Source organism: Ceratina calcarata, unplaced genomic scaffold (genome assembly GCF_001652005.2).
Source record: "Ceratina calcarata isolate Rehan_Ccalc_2016 unplaced genomic scaffold, ASM165200v1 scaffold218, whole genome shotgun sequence".
Taxonomy (NCBI): Eukaryota; Metazoa; Arthropoda; class Insecta; order Hymenoptera; family Apidae; genus Ceratina; species Ceratina calcarata.
In genome coordinates this window covers 107,781-126,434 of record NW_017143550.1, presented here as the reverse complement: position 1 = coordinate 126,434, position 18,654 = coordinate 107,781, and the positions used below count along the sequence as shown (strand labels likewise).

At 42.1% G+C, this 18,654-nt stretch overlaps 2 protein-coding genes across 6 annotated transcripts in view; both read right to left on the bottom strand.

The window, feature by feature from the left end:
• The window catches only part of sick (sickie), a 127,015-nt gene that overhangs the window by 3,893 nt on the left and 104,468 nt on the right, over positions 1-18,654 (bottom strand). For all 5 annotated transcript variants that reach the window (XM_018020140.2, XM_018020142.2, XM_018020141.2 and 2 more), the window contains 2 exons: positions 2,987-3,070; positions 6-644 (listed from right to left, as the gene is read on the bottom strand). In XM_018020140.2, coding sequence (XP_017875629.2) covers positions 6-644; positions 2,987-3,070 — 723 coding nt within the window. The remainder of the gene's footprint in view (positions 1-5; positions 645-2,986; positions 3,071-18,654) is intronic.
• Positions 665-2,978, bottom strand: LOC113463992 (uncharacterized). Its single transcript, XM_026811401.1, has one exon. It carries the CDS (start codon positions 2,613-2,615, stop codon positions 1,839-1,841), a length of 777 nt encoding a protein of 258 aa, XP_026667202.1. The 5' UTR covers positions 2,616-2,978; the 3' UTR covers positions 665-1,838.

The window sequence follows — 18,654 nt, the reverse complement described above, 5'->3', positions numbered from 1 at the left end:
CGTACCCTCATCTTAATAACAGTGTCTTTCAATGACTCCAGCTGATGCGCCGAGGACAGAGCTTCGAGCCTGATGTCCGTCAACACTAGATCCTTTTCCCTCAGCTGCTTCTTCAACTCCACGACATCTTCGTCCTCCTTTTTGTACAGTGCTGAGCTGCTCTTGCTTCCAGTCAAGGGATTCTCGACTTCGGGCGATTTCTGCCCGTTGCTTCTAGCACCTTGACCCCGAGGAGAATCGTGTTTAGAGGCGTTCGGTAATCGCGGGCTGTTCGGCGCGCTTAAATCTCCACCGGTGGTCTCTTTGCAGTCCTCGGCGTCGGAAACGGAACCATGTCTGTTCTTCCGCGACCTGGAGAACGCTTTCGAGAATGAGCTACGAAGCCAGCCTTTCTTCTTGTGATGACTGCTGGCTGAACAAGCGCTGCTCAACGAATTCAACGACGTGACGCTGTCCGCTGATAGTTGTCTCGCCATAGAGGGACCCTGGTGGCTGCTGTTCCCGGTGCAACCAGTGGTTCCGGAGTCAGAGTCGCCAAGGGTGTGACGACGGCCGTTATTAGCCGGCCCATTGTTCAAACCGGCCTCCGCGCTTTGTTTCCGAAGCCTCTCGATCGTTTCTCGCAATTCCTGAAGCTCGGAATCCTGAAAATGATAACAAACGTCTCGGTTTTAATAAGCATTCTCCTTGTATTAATCGTTGACGACATTTCTGACTAAGTAAAAACAGAGAACCAGTTTAAGAAGCATTAAAGAGACTTAAATTTCTTCTGTGCTGCACACGTATACAAACTACGGTCTGTAGAAAGACAATCTGCATAAAAGTGGCAGCCATTTCCTTTTCCTAGCTGGTACGAGAGAAATTTTGTTCTGCGATTTGCGGATAATGGTGTACTTATGCAAGTTAAGGAAGTCGGATGCACGCATACGTATCATTAGTGACTCTGCGTTTTCTGATTTATCTCGTTTTCTCGAGATTCATATGCATACCAAAACAATGCAATATTAGAGAAAGGATGGTAGAAACAAACTTTCTTTCCCTATTTATAAATACTTACACAAAACTCGGCATTTTATCCTATTATTTTAGATGAGAAGAATGGAAATGTGGTGCAGTAAAGTACGAAATTTGTGGCAGCTCTAAATATTTATATTTCTAATAATCGTATCTATCTCGAACTTCTTTCGGATTTGTTTAAGATAGTTACTTTCATCTACCTGATAATGCCATAAATAATATGGAGAGAACTCGTTAATAAATCTTTCATGACGTTTCGTGTCCTAATTATATGATTCGTTTATTTATATTATTTCTCTTCAGTTAATTTCTCCAAATTTCTTAATGCATAAAATAAAGCTACTATTTCCAAGATATTTTAAACCAAGGAAGCACATAAGTTAGGACAGCAATTCCTTTATTGAATACCTTGACAAAAATTTTAAAATTTAAAGAAACATCAGGTATTTCAATAAAATAAAGTCTTATAAGACCAATTTTAAATCGTGTACCTGCTATATTTTTAATTACAATGGCATGCTTGATAAAATCGATGACGAATAAAAATGACATTTTGTAAAACGTTATTAAAATAATCACGAAAGATAAGAATTTGAGATTCCCCTTTTAAAAAAATCGATCACATATCATAAAAATTCTTCCTTTTATATTTCCATTAGTTCTGAAAATACAATAAAATGCATCGCGTAATTTATAATCCTTTTCAGCTTTCCAATTCAAAAATACCTCAGACATCCTATATATAATATGTATTCCGACGCGTTAGTTTCAATCAATTTACGCGTATTAGTTCGAATGGTTTTTAGACGACCGCGTAATCTTCATTTTATACCGAAGAATTCATTGCCGTGAAAGGGGCAGGGTTCCCGGCTGTGACAGCAGGCACAGTTGTCCGAATGACTGACCACAGAGTCGTTGCTCCACGATTCAGCCGTGCTGAACAATTGTCTCGTGGATTTCGAGCTCGACTCTTTCTTAAGCTTTCCCGGCTTTTCGTCGTGAGACGAACTCGAGCTCTTTTTCTGTTTGCCGGCGGCCAAAAGACGCCGCCGCGGCGCGTTCGATTGCAAAACGTCCGAGTCCTTTTCGCCGTACGAATTCGCCTTCGGCCGTACTTTAGTTTTATGCGAGATATTTTTCAATCCGCGTTCCAATTTCGCTTGGAAATTGGTCAGCCTCTCCAACGTGGGAGCTCGCTGAGCTTTTTGCTCTTGCTTAAGGTCAAGAAGCTTCTTCGTGAGTTTCACCTCGGTATTGTGGTGACGTTTCTGATCCCGCTTCGATTTCGTATCGTCGTTCGATCGTTTCCTGCGTGACCTCGAACTGGACAACTCAGCGGAGCTCCTGGACGACGTCGAGTTCGGTTTCATGGAGAAATTGTCGGAGTCTGGTACGCGAAGACCAAGCGCTTTCGCGTCTTCTGGGGGGATGGGAATCATGATCATACCGTTTACTAGCTGCGCTTTATTATCAGGGTACGCAGATAGAAATTGCATGAATTTCATGTCACCTGGTCGTTCTAGTCTTTGATTATGTGTCGGATGTTTCGGTGGTAACAAGCGGTCGACCGTCCTGTTTAAGCTCTGATTCGTTTGCATCGTGGGTGACGATAAGTCTTTTTTTAACCAAGTGTATTCAAAAAGGTTGTAATTACTTAGGTTAACTTATAGATGAAACCAAAATACAGAGAGGGGTGTTTGCTCATTTCTGTAGGGTTTAAGATGTAGCATTGTTAATCTGCGGAAACTGCGAAGTAATCGGAGATGGGAGTGGGAATATTCCGAAAAATTTTCTCTTATCGGTGTATTGTCAAAGACTTCATGTTTAAACTGTGGCGAATCTTTTGATTAAGATACAAATTCATTCGACGGAATTAGAAGTGATTTGTTTTTTTTTCTCATTATGCAATTTGGTGATTCCGTTGTAGAAAGTAATACCAAAAACATTATATTGGTAATGAAACGCTCACCTTCTTCTCGGCTGTTGCGGTGAGTTGCTGCAAACGTTGTGTCATGTTGGATAGAGATTGCTCGAAAGCTGACACCACGTGAGCCTGTAACAGAGAAATGGAGATAGGAATTATAGTAAAAAAAAGTACAAGCAATTATTAAAGTATACAAATTAATATTGCTAAAAATATCGCGGTTCGCTCCCTGTATAAGATTGATCAGATTTAAAACGCAATTAAGCAAGCCTCCTCGACGTACTGATATTTTATCAAAAAGCTTTTGAAACGGAAACGTGCAAGTTGGATAACGTCGAGTGGACGAGGCCCGAGGCCCGAGAGAGCTATCTTCCGCGTATCGATCCAGGCAATCTAATTTTCCATCCTGCTGTTCAATGGTGAAACGATAATTCATTTTTTCCTTCCGTCGAGTGGCCATGCGTAGCGAGTATCTACAGGCGATGATGATTCAACGAGCGATTTCGACGAAAATAGAAAGGGCTAGAATCCTACTCATAGTACAACGACCTTCTCAAGCACAAGTACTGCCATGTCTGGATGGAGATTGAGTTTCTGGTTTCATTAACTCTCGTTTAATTAGACATCCGATGAAATCTAAAGCAGAAGCTTCTCTAGAGCTTCTCGTCTCATGGTTTTCAAGGGACGTGTCAAAAATAATTCTAAAGTTGCGCAAAATCATCTTATACAGAAAATGATATTTTCTTAATTTAGTATTCTACCATTGTATCAATTTGACAGACTGATTGTGGGACGAAATGAATTCAGGAATTTGAGAGTGAATCAAGGTTTTCCTTTTTGTTTGTGCGCAAGTGTGTCGCGCTCTATCTCTGTACGGGGAGCTTGCTTCATTATTTATTCGAACCTATCGAGCACTTTCGCAAGGAAACGTCTCGTCGCCGTTGGATGCGCGTCCAACTTCATCTCCGAGACGTAGGCGAGCTGACCCACAATACAGCCCACACGTACGCCGCTCTTGTCATTTTTCTGTTCACTTTTCGCAAAGAAGAATGAGTATAATAACAAGGGGAAAAAGGGAAGAATACACGGGAAAAGAGGAAATTTCACGTATCCGGCCTCTGGCTGCACAAATATCACGACGCACGTATCTTCCTCCGTTGTAATTTTCTGCTCGACGGGGTGCGTTTATTGTATTGTAACCACCAACTGTTTCAATCGATTCCAGTAAATGATAAGTGATCATTTGACAGAGGCTGAACGGAAATAACGAAGGGGAGAAACTCCATGAGGTCAGAGGAGGAGACCTTTAAAAATTATACATCGTCTTGAAACAACTCGTTTCTCAGTATTAGTTTTCGAACGTATTGCTACAAACGATAAGCGTCTTGAATCAATTTATTAAAGAAATTTGAGCACGAGCTTTGCTGTGGAACGTAATAAGGACGAAATTTAGCCGACGTAAGGCTAGTGGAGGGAAATTAGAAAAACATGGATGAGAGGACGCGTAGGTGAGGTACGTTTCCACGCGTAATATCAGAGAAATTATGCCGTTCGTATAAAGCGGCGAACGGTAATTTTCTTGGACCCGGGGTACCCTGAGTCTTCATTGTCATAACTTTTCCGCTTCGTGCCGCGGGACTCGGAACAGCGAGCTTTCACGCTCGTAACGATGATTGCACGTTGGCAGACGTGCGACGCGACGTTCCCCTTTTGTCGGTATGTCAACCTCGAGTCTCACTCTACAAGTCGATCCTCAAGGTTCGGTGCTTTTGAACAACCCCGTAAAACGAAACAACGTCTAATCGTGAAATCGAGTAAATTCCTTTTAAACGAAACACCTGTGAAACAATTCTAAATCTTTAGATTAGATTGGTATTTCTTCGCTAATGTTACGTTCACGGTCTAGAGCACGCCTGTTTCACGGTATTAGTCATAGCGTTGTTCGTATTACACAGAAATCTCGAAGCTACCAAGAAAGACCGGTAAATCCCTTGCGAGATCTCGGCCGATCGTAAATACGTGATGCGCTCCCACGCGCGGCTCTAATGCGATCGCTATACTGCTTCACCTACCACCACCGAAGGTGCCGTGCGTATCCGCAGAAATATATTTCTTTATTACACCGGACACGCATGATATGCTCATAAACGCAGCCCACATACGCGTCAACTTTACACTTTCCTCGAGCATTTCGTTCAAACGGGCCCCGAATATTCCTTTGGCTTTCGCCGCTAAATTACATACGAAAATCAGACATAAAATAATGACTTATAATTTGATCGTATCAGATACATGAGACGAGAACGGTAATTAATCTTCGTGGAAAAGGAGCTAGTCTGAATTCAATTCAGAGACATTCTCACATGAGATCAGATGCTCTGCGTCGCTGTGTCTACCGGAAACGGTAATTAAGCGCGAGATAACTCTGTCGCAACATATATGTAATATGATTTTAATTAAAAGAATCTACTGATTCTATAAAACTTTGGTACGATATGGATTTACTCTCGATAGATTGGAGCAGTGGAACAAGTGGATGTATGTACATCGTTCGCACTTTAATCTGTTCTTCTCGCGATCGTTCCAACTCCTACGTTTAATAAACGTCCCACGGCCGATCGTCGCTCCTGATGTCAGCGATTTACGAGTTTACGTTTCAACGGCACGCGACGCCAACGCGTACAGACGCATCTACGTGGTCGGGTCCGTGTCTCGGCGCGGGCAGTCGGCAATTTGTCATTGATAAAAATTAGTTTACGCCGGGTATAAATCATAATCATCGGTATCAATCAAATATTGTCCTGTTTGAACAATGAAATTCGAAGCCTAACAAATTACTGTTCAAATATTACTCTGTACCATGTTCGCAACACGTGATCACTTGAAAAAATGGTAATTTATTGATCTCTGATCGTATAGAACTTCCCACCGTCCTCCTTAATATACATACTGATATACATACTAATATACATACAGGAGACTGTGAACGACCAGCTCGTAGATCATCTTTCACCGTTCTCTTTCGCGGTTTTATTACGATTCGCCTCGATTCACGACGAATCCTGTACGCTGTTCCTAATTGTACGAAGTAAATCAGCGCCAATTTTTACTAATCAGACGTACATCGCGTAGGACGTACTCGGTTGTATATGCAGCATGAAAAATAATAGAGTCGTATATCGAGAAACCAGCCACGATAGCGTTATCGACACTTTCGACATTAAAAATTCTCTGCTAGATGCTTTTAGGTCGTCTTATTTCTACCCGACGAGTCTTGTTCGAGTTCTATTTAGATACGGAATAATTTTATTTGAACTGTCATTGGAAATAAATAAATAATCTGTCATCAGTCGAAAGAGCAATCTTTTCAGAATGTTTGTACAATTTAAGAGAGAGAGGAAAGGACGCGAACGTATAGAGACATTTTTTAATGATACCCTGTCGGTCTGCCCTTTAATTCGGCGAAAGGCATCGATTACAGGCGAGATCCATCGGCTCCGGGATGAATTAAACGTTGTTCACTGTGAACGCAACTCAGTCAGCTGAATAAGTATAGGGAGGGTGAAACGATGTTTCGCGCGATCCACCGCTAATTGCAACCATATACGCATACATGCGAACATGAGTCACGTTGTAATTCGTAAGTAGATGCAAGCCATCGATATTCGAAACACGTAGTACGTATAACATTTTATTCTCTTTCTCTTGAGAGTGCGTGCGTTGTTATTAACCGTGACGATACTCAGCAAACGATTTCCATTGAAAACGAAAGCTATAAATACGCGCGAAATTACTGATATTTTTTCTTTCTATCTTTCTTTACAATACCGAGATTCGAAATTATTGTCAACTTTTTTCCTCTGCAAAAATTATTGAGTTCTAATATATATCGATGGAAGAACTTAGGTAATTATAACCAGAATCAGAAGTAATAGAGGAGACGAATATAAAGATAAGTGTATGTAAATGTATTCAAATGTATTAAAACGACTTAAAGGACACGTTCTTCTTAGATGTAATTGCAACGTTGATGAAATTGTACTGATAAAACTAATTATAAAGTTAGAAGATGGCAATATCTTCATATAGGTTCTAGTTTCAAGATTTGTTACATTGTAATAACCCCTTATCTCTGTATTCCATCTGTAATATAGCGGTTAATGACGACAGAACGTTACTTAATTATCTTTCTATATTCATGGTTCTTCTTCGTTTACCGTAGGTGTTTTAATCTTTTGCCACTAAGTATTCATACTGAGACATGAACGTTTTAAAAACAATATAAATCAAATGTTTATCTCAATTAACCGTTCTTTGACTCTGAACGATTCCATACTACATTCTGTGGGCGTGGATAATATACGCACCAATGCTACAAATGAATACTAAGTGAAGGTACACACGTGGAGATCCTTACTAATTAAGATGGAAACAGCGCACACGTTTACTTTAAAATTCTTATAATTTAAAACCCTCGGTCGAAAGAAGTGTTTTAATTTTACCTCGTGCGTCGGGTTTGATGAAGGGTTATAAGAGAGCCGAGAGATGAGGCCGGCTGGGTCTAGAAACCGGACCGGAAGCCGCGGTGGCAAAAACGCACGTGCCGACGATGCGCGTAAAGTAAAGTAAAACGCATCGTTCTGCACAGTGACGTGCCTTGTTTCCCTTAAAGGAGTCCACGTCGGTGTTGCCCGCCGAGGGCTTCTGTTATTTTCGAGGGGAGGAAATTCACAGGCATGAATATTAAAGTCCTTTAATCCACCACGGCAACGAGAAAATCTTTCGACTGGAATATAAATACCCTCCTTTGTATGCGCGCACGGTTGTATCAATGGCCACTATAGTATAGCCTCCTGTGTGTCTTCATTTGTAATAAAGTTAGAGCGGCTACAAAAAGTGTTTGCACATCGTTAAGTTATTGTGCAATTTTCCAATGAACTCTCCTTTTATCGCTTCAAACGAGAGACGGCTAATTACTATCATAGAAAATTATGTCTGGCATCCAGATAATGACTAGATGAAATATTTGAAGAAAAACGAAAGAGATTGATCGAGAATGCGGCACGAGCAAAAAAGAACTGCGTAAACTTCTACTGATTATAATCGATACCAATTTCTATCGGTATCATAAAAAATATAGAAAGTACAGTTACATTCTTTCGCATAATCTGTTTTCTTAATCTAACCGCCTTTCCCTTCACGTTTTCGTCTACTGTACGGAACGTTCGCAGCACGCTCCGTCAATAATCGTTCAATTGCAATCGCGTTTTAGGGGAACGAACCGAAATTGAAGAGACTCTGTTTAACGGAAAGTCTCGTTAAACCGATGTTCTCGTCAACTTTCACCGAGTCCTCACGGAGCATCCCACCGCCGCCCAGTTTCATGCAACGTCGGTTGAAAAACCGGGAAAGGGGAAAGAGTATTGAATGGATCGTACCTCTTCTCCTTCCGTACAAGTGTCTCACCGGGAATACGAAACCAGATAACACGCGATGTGAACATAGCATAATCCCCGAAGCGTTACGACCCGAGCTAACTGGGCTAACAGTTCCCAGGCCGCAGAGGAACGATTCCCCATCGCGAAACAGTATATGCACCCGGAGGAGCGTGTATGCAACTGCTCGCGCGGGAGCGGTTGGTTATCGTGGCGTACGTGTGGTAAGACTCGGTCGCTAAAGATACGAGGAATAGTTTTTCTCTCGCGAGACTCGTTCCTCGAATCTTTCAACTGTGACTATGGTAAAAAGAGTAGCCCGATCCTCATTTCAGTTTATCTACTCTCGTGGGACAATTGTTCGATCGAGAATCGTTCTGCCACTTGACTCGAGGAGTTGAGTAAACAGGAAGAGTTAAAAGTAAAAATCGATTTCTCGTTGCTTATAAAACGACGAGACCAACAGAACGGCGGAAATTTCGATATACGATGTTTGCGCGTTATAATCCACTTGCGTCGATATTACCGTAGGCATGATATTAAACGCTAAATTAGAAAGTTCATACATACCGAGTGCAAGATGGAAGCCACGGACAAAAATGTTTATTTAAGCTGCTTATTAAAACAGACTCGTTCCATGGGATCAGGCAGACCTCGTTATTACAGTTTAATATTTTGAAACACTGGAACTACCTGTACTTTTAACTTACGCATACCAACAATTCGTGGGTTCGCGCAATATCTTTCAATTAAGAGTTCTGAGATAATTCCTCTTGACTAGAATTGCACGCATAGCAGGAACTTAACGTTAATTTCAATTAAAACGCGGAAAATCCTCCTCTTCGCTTGAAATCACCGAAACGACTGCCAGATAGCGGGAGAAGCTTCTCATTTCTTACCGCGAAAAAACGAGATTTTAGAGTTTATTCGATACGGCATGCAGAAAACGGATGCTTCAACGTTCCATTAACCTCGAGGCATTATAATCCTCTTATAAGCTTTTCGCGATTCTGTTCCAACTTTCTCTGGGCGTGCTAATGCGCCGCGTTTGACCTCTACTATCCGCAAGAAGCCTCTCCTGAAGATACCGCGTGCATCCGAACGATAGCTCTGTTCATGATTAACAGGGTAAAAAGAAGCTGCAGACTCGCACTGCGAATGAGGAAACAGGCTGCATGACGAATACGTTTAACAAAAGAAGGCAAATATATAATAATCCCCCGACGGTATCTTAGATCGTAAAACTAATGCCTGCGCGCAACTCACTTTACTGGTTTAATCTCATTACATGCTCGCTGTAAGATAATTTCTACAAACTCCTATATACGTATAATTTGTCTAGCCATCAGAAAGCCCGGTAACTCGTCCCCGTTTATTTTCCACGTCGGTATAACGCGACTGAAATTCTTATACCGCCGAGTAATAACACGTTTCGTTAGCGTGAAAAAGAACACAGTCGATAGCGTAACTCATACCGAATCCTCGTACTTGTTACGTCGTCGTCGAGACTTCGAATTCAAATCAGCCGCATTCGCGTTTAACGCGATCGCATCACGCGCGACGCATTTGCGAACGGTGGTTGAATTTTACAACGCACGTATGACCTTCCCTTCCACACGTGCCTACTTTTTATCGCCTCGTTGAATTGTCAGCATACTTTATGTCTTTCACTCGTGTTCCTTAGCTATTCTTTAAAGCTGAGCCAATCGTTTACCACCGTGCTTGCATCTTTATAACATAATAAGATAGAGTTATGAACTTAGAAAATCGTACGACATTAAGTATTGCTTTTTTCTTGTGTTTAATCTTGATATACAAACAAAAGGTGGCGGTGAGGCTTAGCCTTTTCAGAATTCGTACAGAAAGATAAATTGCAGGTAGGCACAAAGCAGCCCCGTTTCAAGCCAAGTACAGAAGGGACAAATCGTGGGCGTGTATATTTACATGGAACGCGTGATGACCATCTTATAGTTGCCCCCGACGTGATGTAATAAACAAAACGACGAGCGGTGGACGAAGAGGAAGGAGAAACTTTGGTTGAACGCGCGATGATCTTCGGCCCCCGGAGCCGGCCGGTGCGATGCGACGCGGTCGTTCGAACAATTTATGTATGCGAATCTTTTTTTCGTTGGCGTGCGAATCGTGAGTGAAAATGCTGCTTGCATGCAGATGCAGTCGTGCGGTTACAAGCATCGTGAAGGCATTTACGATATGAGAACGACGGAAAGGGGGCACCGTGGAAATAATTCAAATTGCTAGAGCGCCTAGGCTAATGGATTCATCCAGCTTAACCCTTCCCCCCGTAGGAAACAGAAGAAACGAACGAAACGACTATTAAAAGAACGATAACAGACGGTATACAATTATACACACAACTACTATTATAAGTATAATCTGTGTTACACATGTTTTCGTTCACCGTTTATCTACAAATTTGTATACATGATATTATCAGATGTTTTACTACGTTTCGAATTCTTGAAAAGAAAGGGTCTGCACCACTGAACACAGCTTGCACTCAATATCGGGCTAAAACGTTTAAGTGAGCCACGGAACTATAAATCTCCGTCCTGCGGGGGAGTTAAGGACATTTACAACAGGACCCGATGTCCAACGCGCCCTAAGCGAGTGAAATGGTTTACCACAAAATTCCAGCGACAGTTTTATACGCTCTCGACTTTCCCTCACCCCATGTGGTGGCGAACGTTCCGACCTACAGGCCGTCAAGGAAAATATAGAGCCTATGCAGGTCCTTTAGCTTCCTAGTATATCTGCTTAGTTAAGCTCACAACGGTTCACAATTTCCAATGGAAATTACTCAACCTTACTTACTCAGTACTTAACTTTACTTACTTAAGCTTGAGTAAAGATCATAATAAGGTTTAAACCAATAAGTGTGTTGTAAAATAATAATTGATGAATTGTTTTAATTTTATTCAAGACTCGTAGACACTTGTTATTATTTCTGTACAAATCGGAAACAATTAAGAGAGGAATCGACGCAGACACAGGATAGTCCTCGTCGTGGGTCGAAGATGGAAATAATAGAGTAGCTGTAATTTGAAAAAGTGGACGAAAGGTCATTTCTCGGAGAAGAAGTTGGAGTGCCGAGGAGAATGCACTCTATGGTAGAGTTACAAGTGGTAGCAAAGAGGTTTCGAGTGTACGCGGATAATTGAATAGGTTGTTCTAAGCGAGAGTTCTTCGCTCCAGCCCATTTTCGGAGCCACCGGTACCATCAAGAAATTTATTTGTACGAACTACCATTAACTATTAAGCTAGTTCTTGGACAAAGTTCTCAAGAAGTAAGACAGAGGATTAATTTCTAATGTAGTTCTAATCTAAAAGAAATAAAACACGAAACAGAGTTTACACGTTGCCTTGAACCGGACCGTTAGATAATGGGCTTAAACTTATCGTTCAACGGGAAATCCGGCCAATCAGTGCACTGAGAAATGGAAATATTTGAGTAGATAAAAAAAATAGAAACATCTGCGAGCAGAGGGGCGTATCGTCAGTTTTCAGATTGATTATCGGTGGATGCACCAGAAAATAGGGTGTGGATGTTTTCTTAGGGCAACTACCTGCCGCTGCTATATGGAATTTTCATGCAGAAGAAAAATTTGAGAAGGGTCCACATGCTGGCTACTAGACCATGTTACGCCTAAGGGCTAGGCGTTGATTTACCGTCCCTTCGTATCGGACAAGGAGACATGCGGACAAACAACAATCCTACGAACTACGAAGTTTTTGAAACGAAAGTCACGTTTCAAAGAAGACGCCGTGACGTGAATTTCAAATACGACCACGTTTATGTCGCAACACACTCAACAGATGTTTTAGGAAAATCTCCTCCCTTTACTCTTTCATTCCCTTCTTTCAGCGTTCTTCAAACTATATCCCGCTTTCTAATGCGAATATTTACTGTCTGTAAATTGCAACTACAAATTGTTTTTGTAATAAAAAATCTGAACTCTCAGAGCTCCCTTTAAGAGCAGAAGGAAATAAACTGCTCAATTTTTATGTACCACATAAAATATTTCTTTCAATGGACACATTGTTCTACTAGAGCGTACGGAATCTGTTATTCATATTCTTTTGATTTGCTTCGAACGTATATTATTCATCGAAGAGAAAGTAAATTATAGTACACCGCAATAAAAACTGGACTGCATTCACAAAGGAAATATCCTTGCGCAGGTAGTTATTTAACTCAGCTAAAAACGTTTAACTGTCAGTAAAGAATTTTAATATTTGCACATCATGGCAGCAGCTTTTCGTTATTTTTAAGTCGTAAAATCAGATCGACGTCATTGAGCCCAAAAAGGGCACGACTCGAAGGAGAACCGAGTTTAAAGAGGATACTGGAGAGAGAGTTGGGGAGTACATAATTATTCAATCGTGGACCACGAGTGGCATTGTCGACGACCTACGCTTTATTACGCATCGTCTTTTCTAATGGTTCAATAGTATGCGCTTGCTCGGCTTTAATTTCGTTTGACGGCTCCACCCGTGACGTCTTATCATCGAATTTATTATTTGAGTGGCCTACCCACCTACCCGCAGCAGTTTAACGCAGTGACATAAGGCGAAAATAAATCACGTAGAACCGTCTTGACGATCAAGAGTGGCCGCGTTCGAATTTATTCATTTCCTTTTCCTTCTCGCCATTCAAATCGTGTGGCTCGCGATTCTTTGCATGAAACATATTGAATAATCTGCATGAAGCTGAATTAGCGAGGGCATTCCTCAAATTAAGCTATTCAATAAAATATTGTTGTATAAAATGAAAAATTTATTCCCCAATTTTTTATTATTGGTATAATCCAATTAGCATGTTGAAATTATACTAAACGATGCTTTATTAAGATCAGATTACTGATATTAAATATCACCCTCTGTCATATATTTGAAATTAATGAACGATACGATCTTCAATTAATCAAACTTAATAAATCATCTTTAAGCATCGAAACATTTTTATGCTTTTTCGAGCGCGTTATGCGATTCATTCGTTATATTCCGTAAATGTATGTTACAAATCACTACACCGTGAATCCGGCTGCTTTCACCGCGTTAGATTAAGATCGCAATTAAAATAATTTGCAATGATCGGCATCCTTTTTTGCCGCGACGGCATTAATAACCGTAGGTAGGTACCGTTGAAGCCTGAAAAGATCAGCGATCGTGCAACTCCGACGTCCTCAAGCTCGGGTGCCCGTCGCGTAATTCATCAAACAGCTCTCTTATAATTAGAAACGTCGGTGATGCACGCTGACACGTGAAAGGTGCGAAGAAAGATCGATGAACCCAATCGAATGGATCTAACAATTTGCGCGCAGTATGCTTAAGTGGCATCGTGACTTGAATAGGTCTACTTAGATCGTGTCTAACGATAAGTAGCTGTTCCGATTTTTTCAAAGTCATTACATTTTTCATCGTATCAATATTTGAATTAGGTAAATACAATAGAAAAATAGATTTATGACCATCCACGTTCATTACGCGTTATTGCATGAAATTAAGTTTTCACGTTGCCGCACGAGTAACAAAATTCTCCTTCACGTTACCTGCAGTGACGGGCAGCTTTGATGCCTGTACTTCCTCGTCGCCAGTTCCCACCAAGGTATGACGTTCTCCGCGCTCCTCGGTTTAACCGGATCGCTGACTGCGTGCTCGTAAAGCGGCTCCAAGATCGGTACGTTACCGGACAGCCGTCTGAGAGGATCGTTACAACTCTGATCCTTCGCGAGATTACCCCTTCTAGGCAAAGTGGCGAAACCGCTGTGCCAATTATCGTCGCTCCCTTTGTCCTCCGGTTCTTCCGATTCCAGGGAATTGTGTCTAGTTCTGCCGTACGACGACCTCGGAAACTGATCTTGCCGCTGAAAGTTGCGGCTGGCTCTCTCCAACTGAGCTTGCAGTATGACGTCTGTGGCGTCCATCAAGTAAAGAGGAACCGTTCTGCTGGTCCCGTTGACGAAATGCTCGAAACTCCGCCGGCTGTCGAACAGCTCGTGGTTCCGGTCGCTGACGTCGATGTTACTGGCGCAGGGTCTGTTTAAGGACGACGATCTGACGCGAACGGGTCGCTCACCGTCGAGGACGTCTTCGCTCGATTTGTGAAGAGGTCTCGAGGAGACCCTCGATCTGCGGGAGGGCAAAGTATCGTACCTCCTCTCCAGGCAATTATTCCCGTACGACTTCGATTGCGAATCAGCGGCGTTCCTGTCGATCACGCTGTTCGCTCGATGAATGCCGTCGTACCTGCCCATCGTCAAAATGCGATCCTTCTTCAAGCAGGATCTGTCCGTAGAGTCGACTCTAGAGCGATTCTTGCGAATCGCGCTGGTGACTGGCAATCGATCCACCGATCGGACGATCGACGGTCTGTCGTCGTCGGTCGAGGACATCTCGTCCTTGGATTCGAGTTCGTCGGACCCCTCCGTGCTTGGTGGATCCTGCTTGAAATTAATCAAACTTTTCACACCGTTCTGAAGACCAGACCTCAGTTCACCGTTCCGGTGAATATCGCTCGACAACGATTCGCTGATCGCGTACAACGATTCGCTGGATTTGGTCGAGGAAGTCGTCGTGGATCCCGTCGAGTGTCTGGAGGTATTGTCGATGGAGGACGATCTCGGCTGCAATTTAGGTGGGAGCTTCCCAAAGGAATTCGGTCGAGCTTTGAAAAGTTGGATACCGTCTTCAGATTTGTCGTCGGTTTGCTTCTCAGTTCTCTCATCGAAGTTCTCACCGAAATCGGAGGATATGGGTGGCATCGGTGCCATGTCTCGGTTCCTCGTGTAACCGTAAAGATTGCACGGCCGATCGAGTAGCTCTCCTTTAGCGATCTTATTGATCACTCCGTAAGCGGAGTTCTTCGAGCTCGACGACGACTTCAGTTCCTCGTAACTTTTGTCGATCTCCGCGATATTCCTGTTAATGTCCTCGATATACTTCGCCGTGGTGCGATACAGATCACCGCTGGGGACATAATTCCCATCGACGATCGCGATCCGACGATCGCGGCGACTCGACTTCGCCAGAATATTCGGAACCGCGTAAATGGGTTGCCTGTCTTTGGTACCATTAACCTTTTTACTATCAACGATCGAATTTTTCCTGAACTTCGTTTCGCATTTGCCAATTTCGAACCTCCTTCCATCATCCCTAACACGATCCGAAGTACCGGCAAAGTTTTCGAGGCTCTCGAATGTATTCAAATCGCTGATATTGGCTTGGAAACGATCGGTCCGTTTCGAAGTGCCGTGAAACTCGTTTCCCTTGAACGCGTTCCTTCTCGATCGAAAAGAACATAGAGTGTCCCGGCAATTTTCCACGGGTACTGTATCGTAAACGCGATCCTCCGCGGCTCCTCCGTTGTTTTGCGCGGCGAAATCCTGTCTCCTCTCGCACGAGCCATTCCTAACTGCGAACGTGTTCAGCTGTCCTTGACCGTTCACTCGCGCATCATCGTTGGTTTGCGCCTGACCGCGTCCTTGTTCGACCTTGCTGAACGTGTTCAAGGTCACCGGTTTCCGTTCCTCGAGCGGACCCGCCTTCCTCGAGCCCCGCAGCGTCCCATAATTCTCGATCAGATAGCAGTCGTTGCCGAAATCGGACCACCTCGGCACTTGCTGCAAATCGTTCGCAGCCAGTGGAAAGTTCGATAGTTGCGGCAGCGCGTATGGGCCACCGGCTTCCTTCAGGAGCTCCTCGGAGTCAGATCTATAGACGGCTCGAGGCCTGCTGCGACCCCTCGACCTTATGGTCGCATAGCCGTCGTGAACCCGACGCGAACACACGTTCAGATCCATCGAGTGTAGCTTACCACGGAGTCTTCGTCATGCTCTTAGCCTTACTCGATCCTCCTACGATCCTTTACTCATTTTCCAAACATCCAAGCCTGTTTCCTCTTCAGTAAAACCTCACAATCTTCAAAAAGTTCTTAAAACACGTGTCCTCTCATTTCAGATTGCAATTAATAATTTTTCCTTCGAATGCGATGCGTTTTGTTGATAAAACAAGAATCATCCAACATCACATAAATGTCTTTCTGGTTTTTCACTTCTCACTGAGATACCAAGTGCAGTGACACGATTCTGTAGAAACAATCCGTTGCTTGTTACGAATACGAAGTCGTTCGTTTGGATTCGCGAATAAGAAATACTCTCATGACACTTTTACTTAAAAGACGAGGTAGCGGAAGATAATGATGAGGAAATTTCTAGTTTAGCGACCCGTGAACGGGAAGAAAGAAGTCTTAGGAGTTTTGGGATGGAGAAATAGGTTTAATCTCTCTTTAGCCTACTTGCCACTTGGGAAAATCTGTACCTACTTGAGACGTCGTTATTAAGAACAAACATAATGAGGAAAATGCTATTGATATAAATACGATTACTTTATAGTCATTACATAAAAAATAATTATTATATTAAGAATGATAAAATAGATTATTATAATAATATCCTCAAAAATAAAGTGGAAAAACTATTATTGTAATAATAAAAATATTTTACATTTAACAGCAATGCACATATTCGTCCGTTATTGTCGGTTAGTTATATTTATAGCAGGGATACAGTTCAACTAAAGTTGAACGAGCTGGAATACTATTGCGATGATGCTGTCGCGACAGACTTCTATTCATCGTTTAATGAACAAATAAAAATGTGTCGCACAAGCCGCTTTACGTAACAAAGACGAGGTACGATTACGAAATTCAAGAGTAATAGTAGACGCGTACATGCTACCGCCGTAATGAGAGAATTATCAGTACCGTACAGTATTTACGCTCGCATAGTTTCAAGAAGATCACGTATACATAGGAAGATTGTAAAGCAGCTGTTGTAACAGTATCACTGATAATGAAATTGTGTCTCGTACATGACGTAATGAACCAATTATACGTGTAAGTACTTGAAGAAAATTGTAACACTCAAATAGACATTTAATTCATATTAATGGAATAACGAAAACTTTTTAGTGATGTGATTTTAATGATGATAAATAACCAGCAGATAATACGTGTCTTTAGCTTGATATTATTTAATCCTCCAGTGTTGGTCACAGCAAGTTTTTTTATAGAACGTAGTCATCGATAAATGTAAGTGCATACTTATGGGGACTGGCAAGAGAGTTAAGAGTTCACGAGGTACATGTTCCAGTTCTAGACAGTAACAACGATAGCCGCTGACCTAGATCAACTAAGAGGAGGCTTTATGCTACTAACTAATCATTAATCTAGCGGCATCAGAAAGCGATTTCTGTTGTGGCGACTAAATAGACGCGAGCGTTGCAGACGAAACAGTTAGAAACGGAATAAATTAGAAACTGTTGGTGACCAGTGAACTTGATTGCCCTGTGCTTTTAATACCGCTTATTCAGAGCAGAATCGCACGATGCGTGCATTTCGTACATTTGAATAAAGTTCTCTCAGAAATGCGACCATTGCATGCTTCTAATTATCGACAAAGAAATGGATCGGTTATTAAGATTTCGCAATTAAAACGATTTTCCTCTATTATCCTTGAAGAGAAATTTAGGTGATCATTAATTTTTCAACGGCAACGGAATATTCATTTTCTTCGCATCTCGTTCATAGATTACGATCATTCTTGTTACTTCTGCTGGGAATGGAACGCTTTGTTGACACGTAAAACGATCAACCAGCTGGTGGACTTTCATTTCATCGTTCAAGAGAAACGTATAATAATAATTGTGGCTGACAAATGAAATATTGTTCCTTGTTTAATGATGCATCTGTTTTGCTAATTTCCATACCAGCTTCGATAATTCTTATGGAATCTTTTCGATTTATCTTCAATCCGATTATCTTTAAAAGGAAAATGCTTTCAATGTGGACGAAACCGAGATCAGATTAAGACAACATTTTACAAATGTTTTGTTCACAATCTTCGTTACAAATTGCTACGCGTTTTAATGAAAAGAGCACGCCGTTAAGATTGAAAATGATGACCCGAAAACCGCATGGAGACCAGTGGCCACTCTTCTGCTGAGCACATTTTGCAACTTTAATGCGACTACCTGGTGGCTGGAGAGAACGAGCAACAGTTGAATTATTTAAGAGGATGGAAATGAATTCTTGACGCGTGTTGACTTGAATTGAGACGACTCCTGATTGCGGCGAGCTACGTCATAATACAATTCACCAGTATAATTCGACGTACTTTTTATCATCTTTCACTGCAAGTCTGTTAATGCTAAGCATTTCACGTAACAATTATCGTACCTGACATTTGTCATCCAATCAAC

Bases quoted from the DNA above. Each gene is read 5' to 3' on its own strand.
- LOC113463992 (XM_026811401.1), bottom strand. From the start codon at position 2,615: ATGCAAACGAATCAGAGCTTAAACAGGACGGTCGACCGCTTGTTACCA.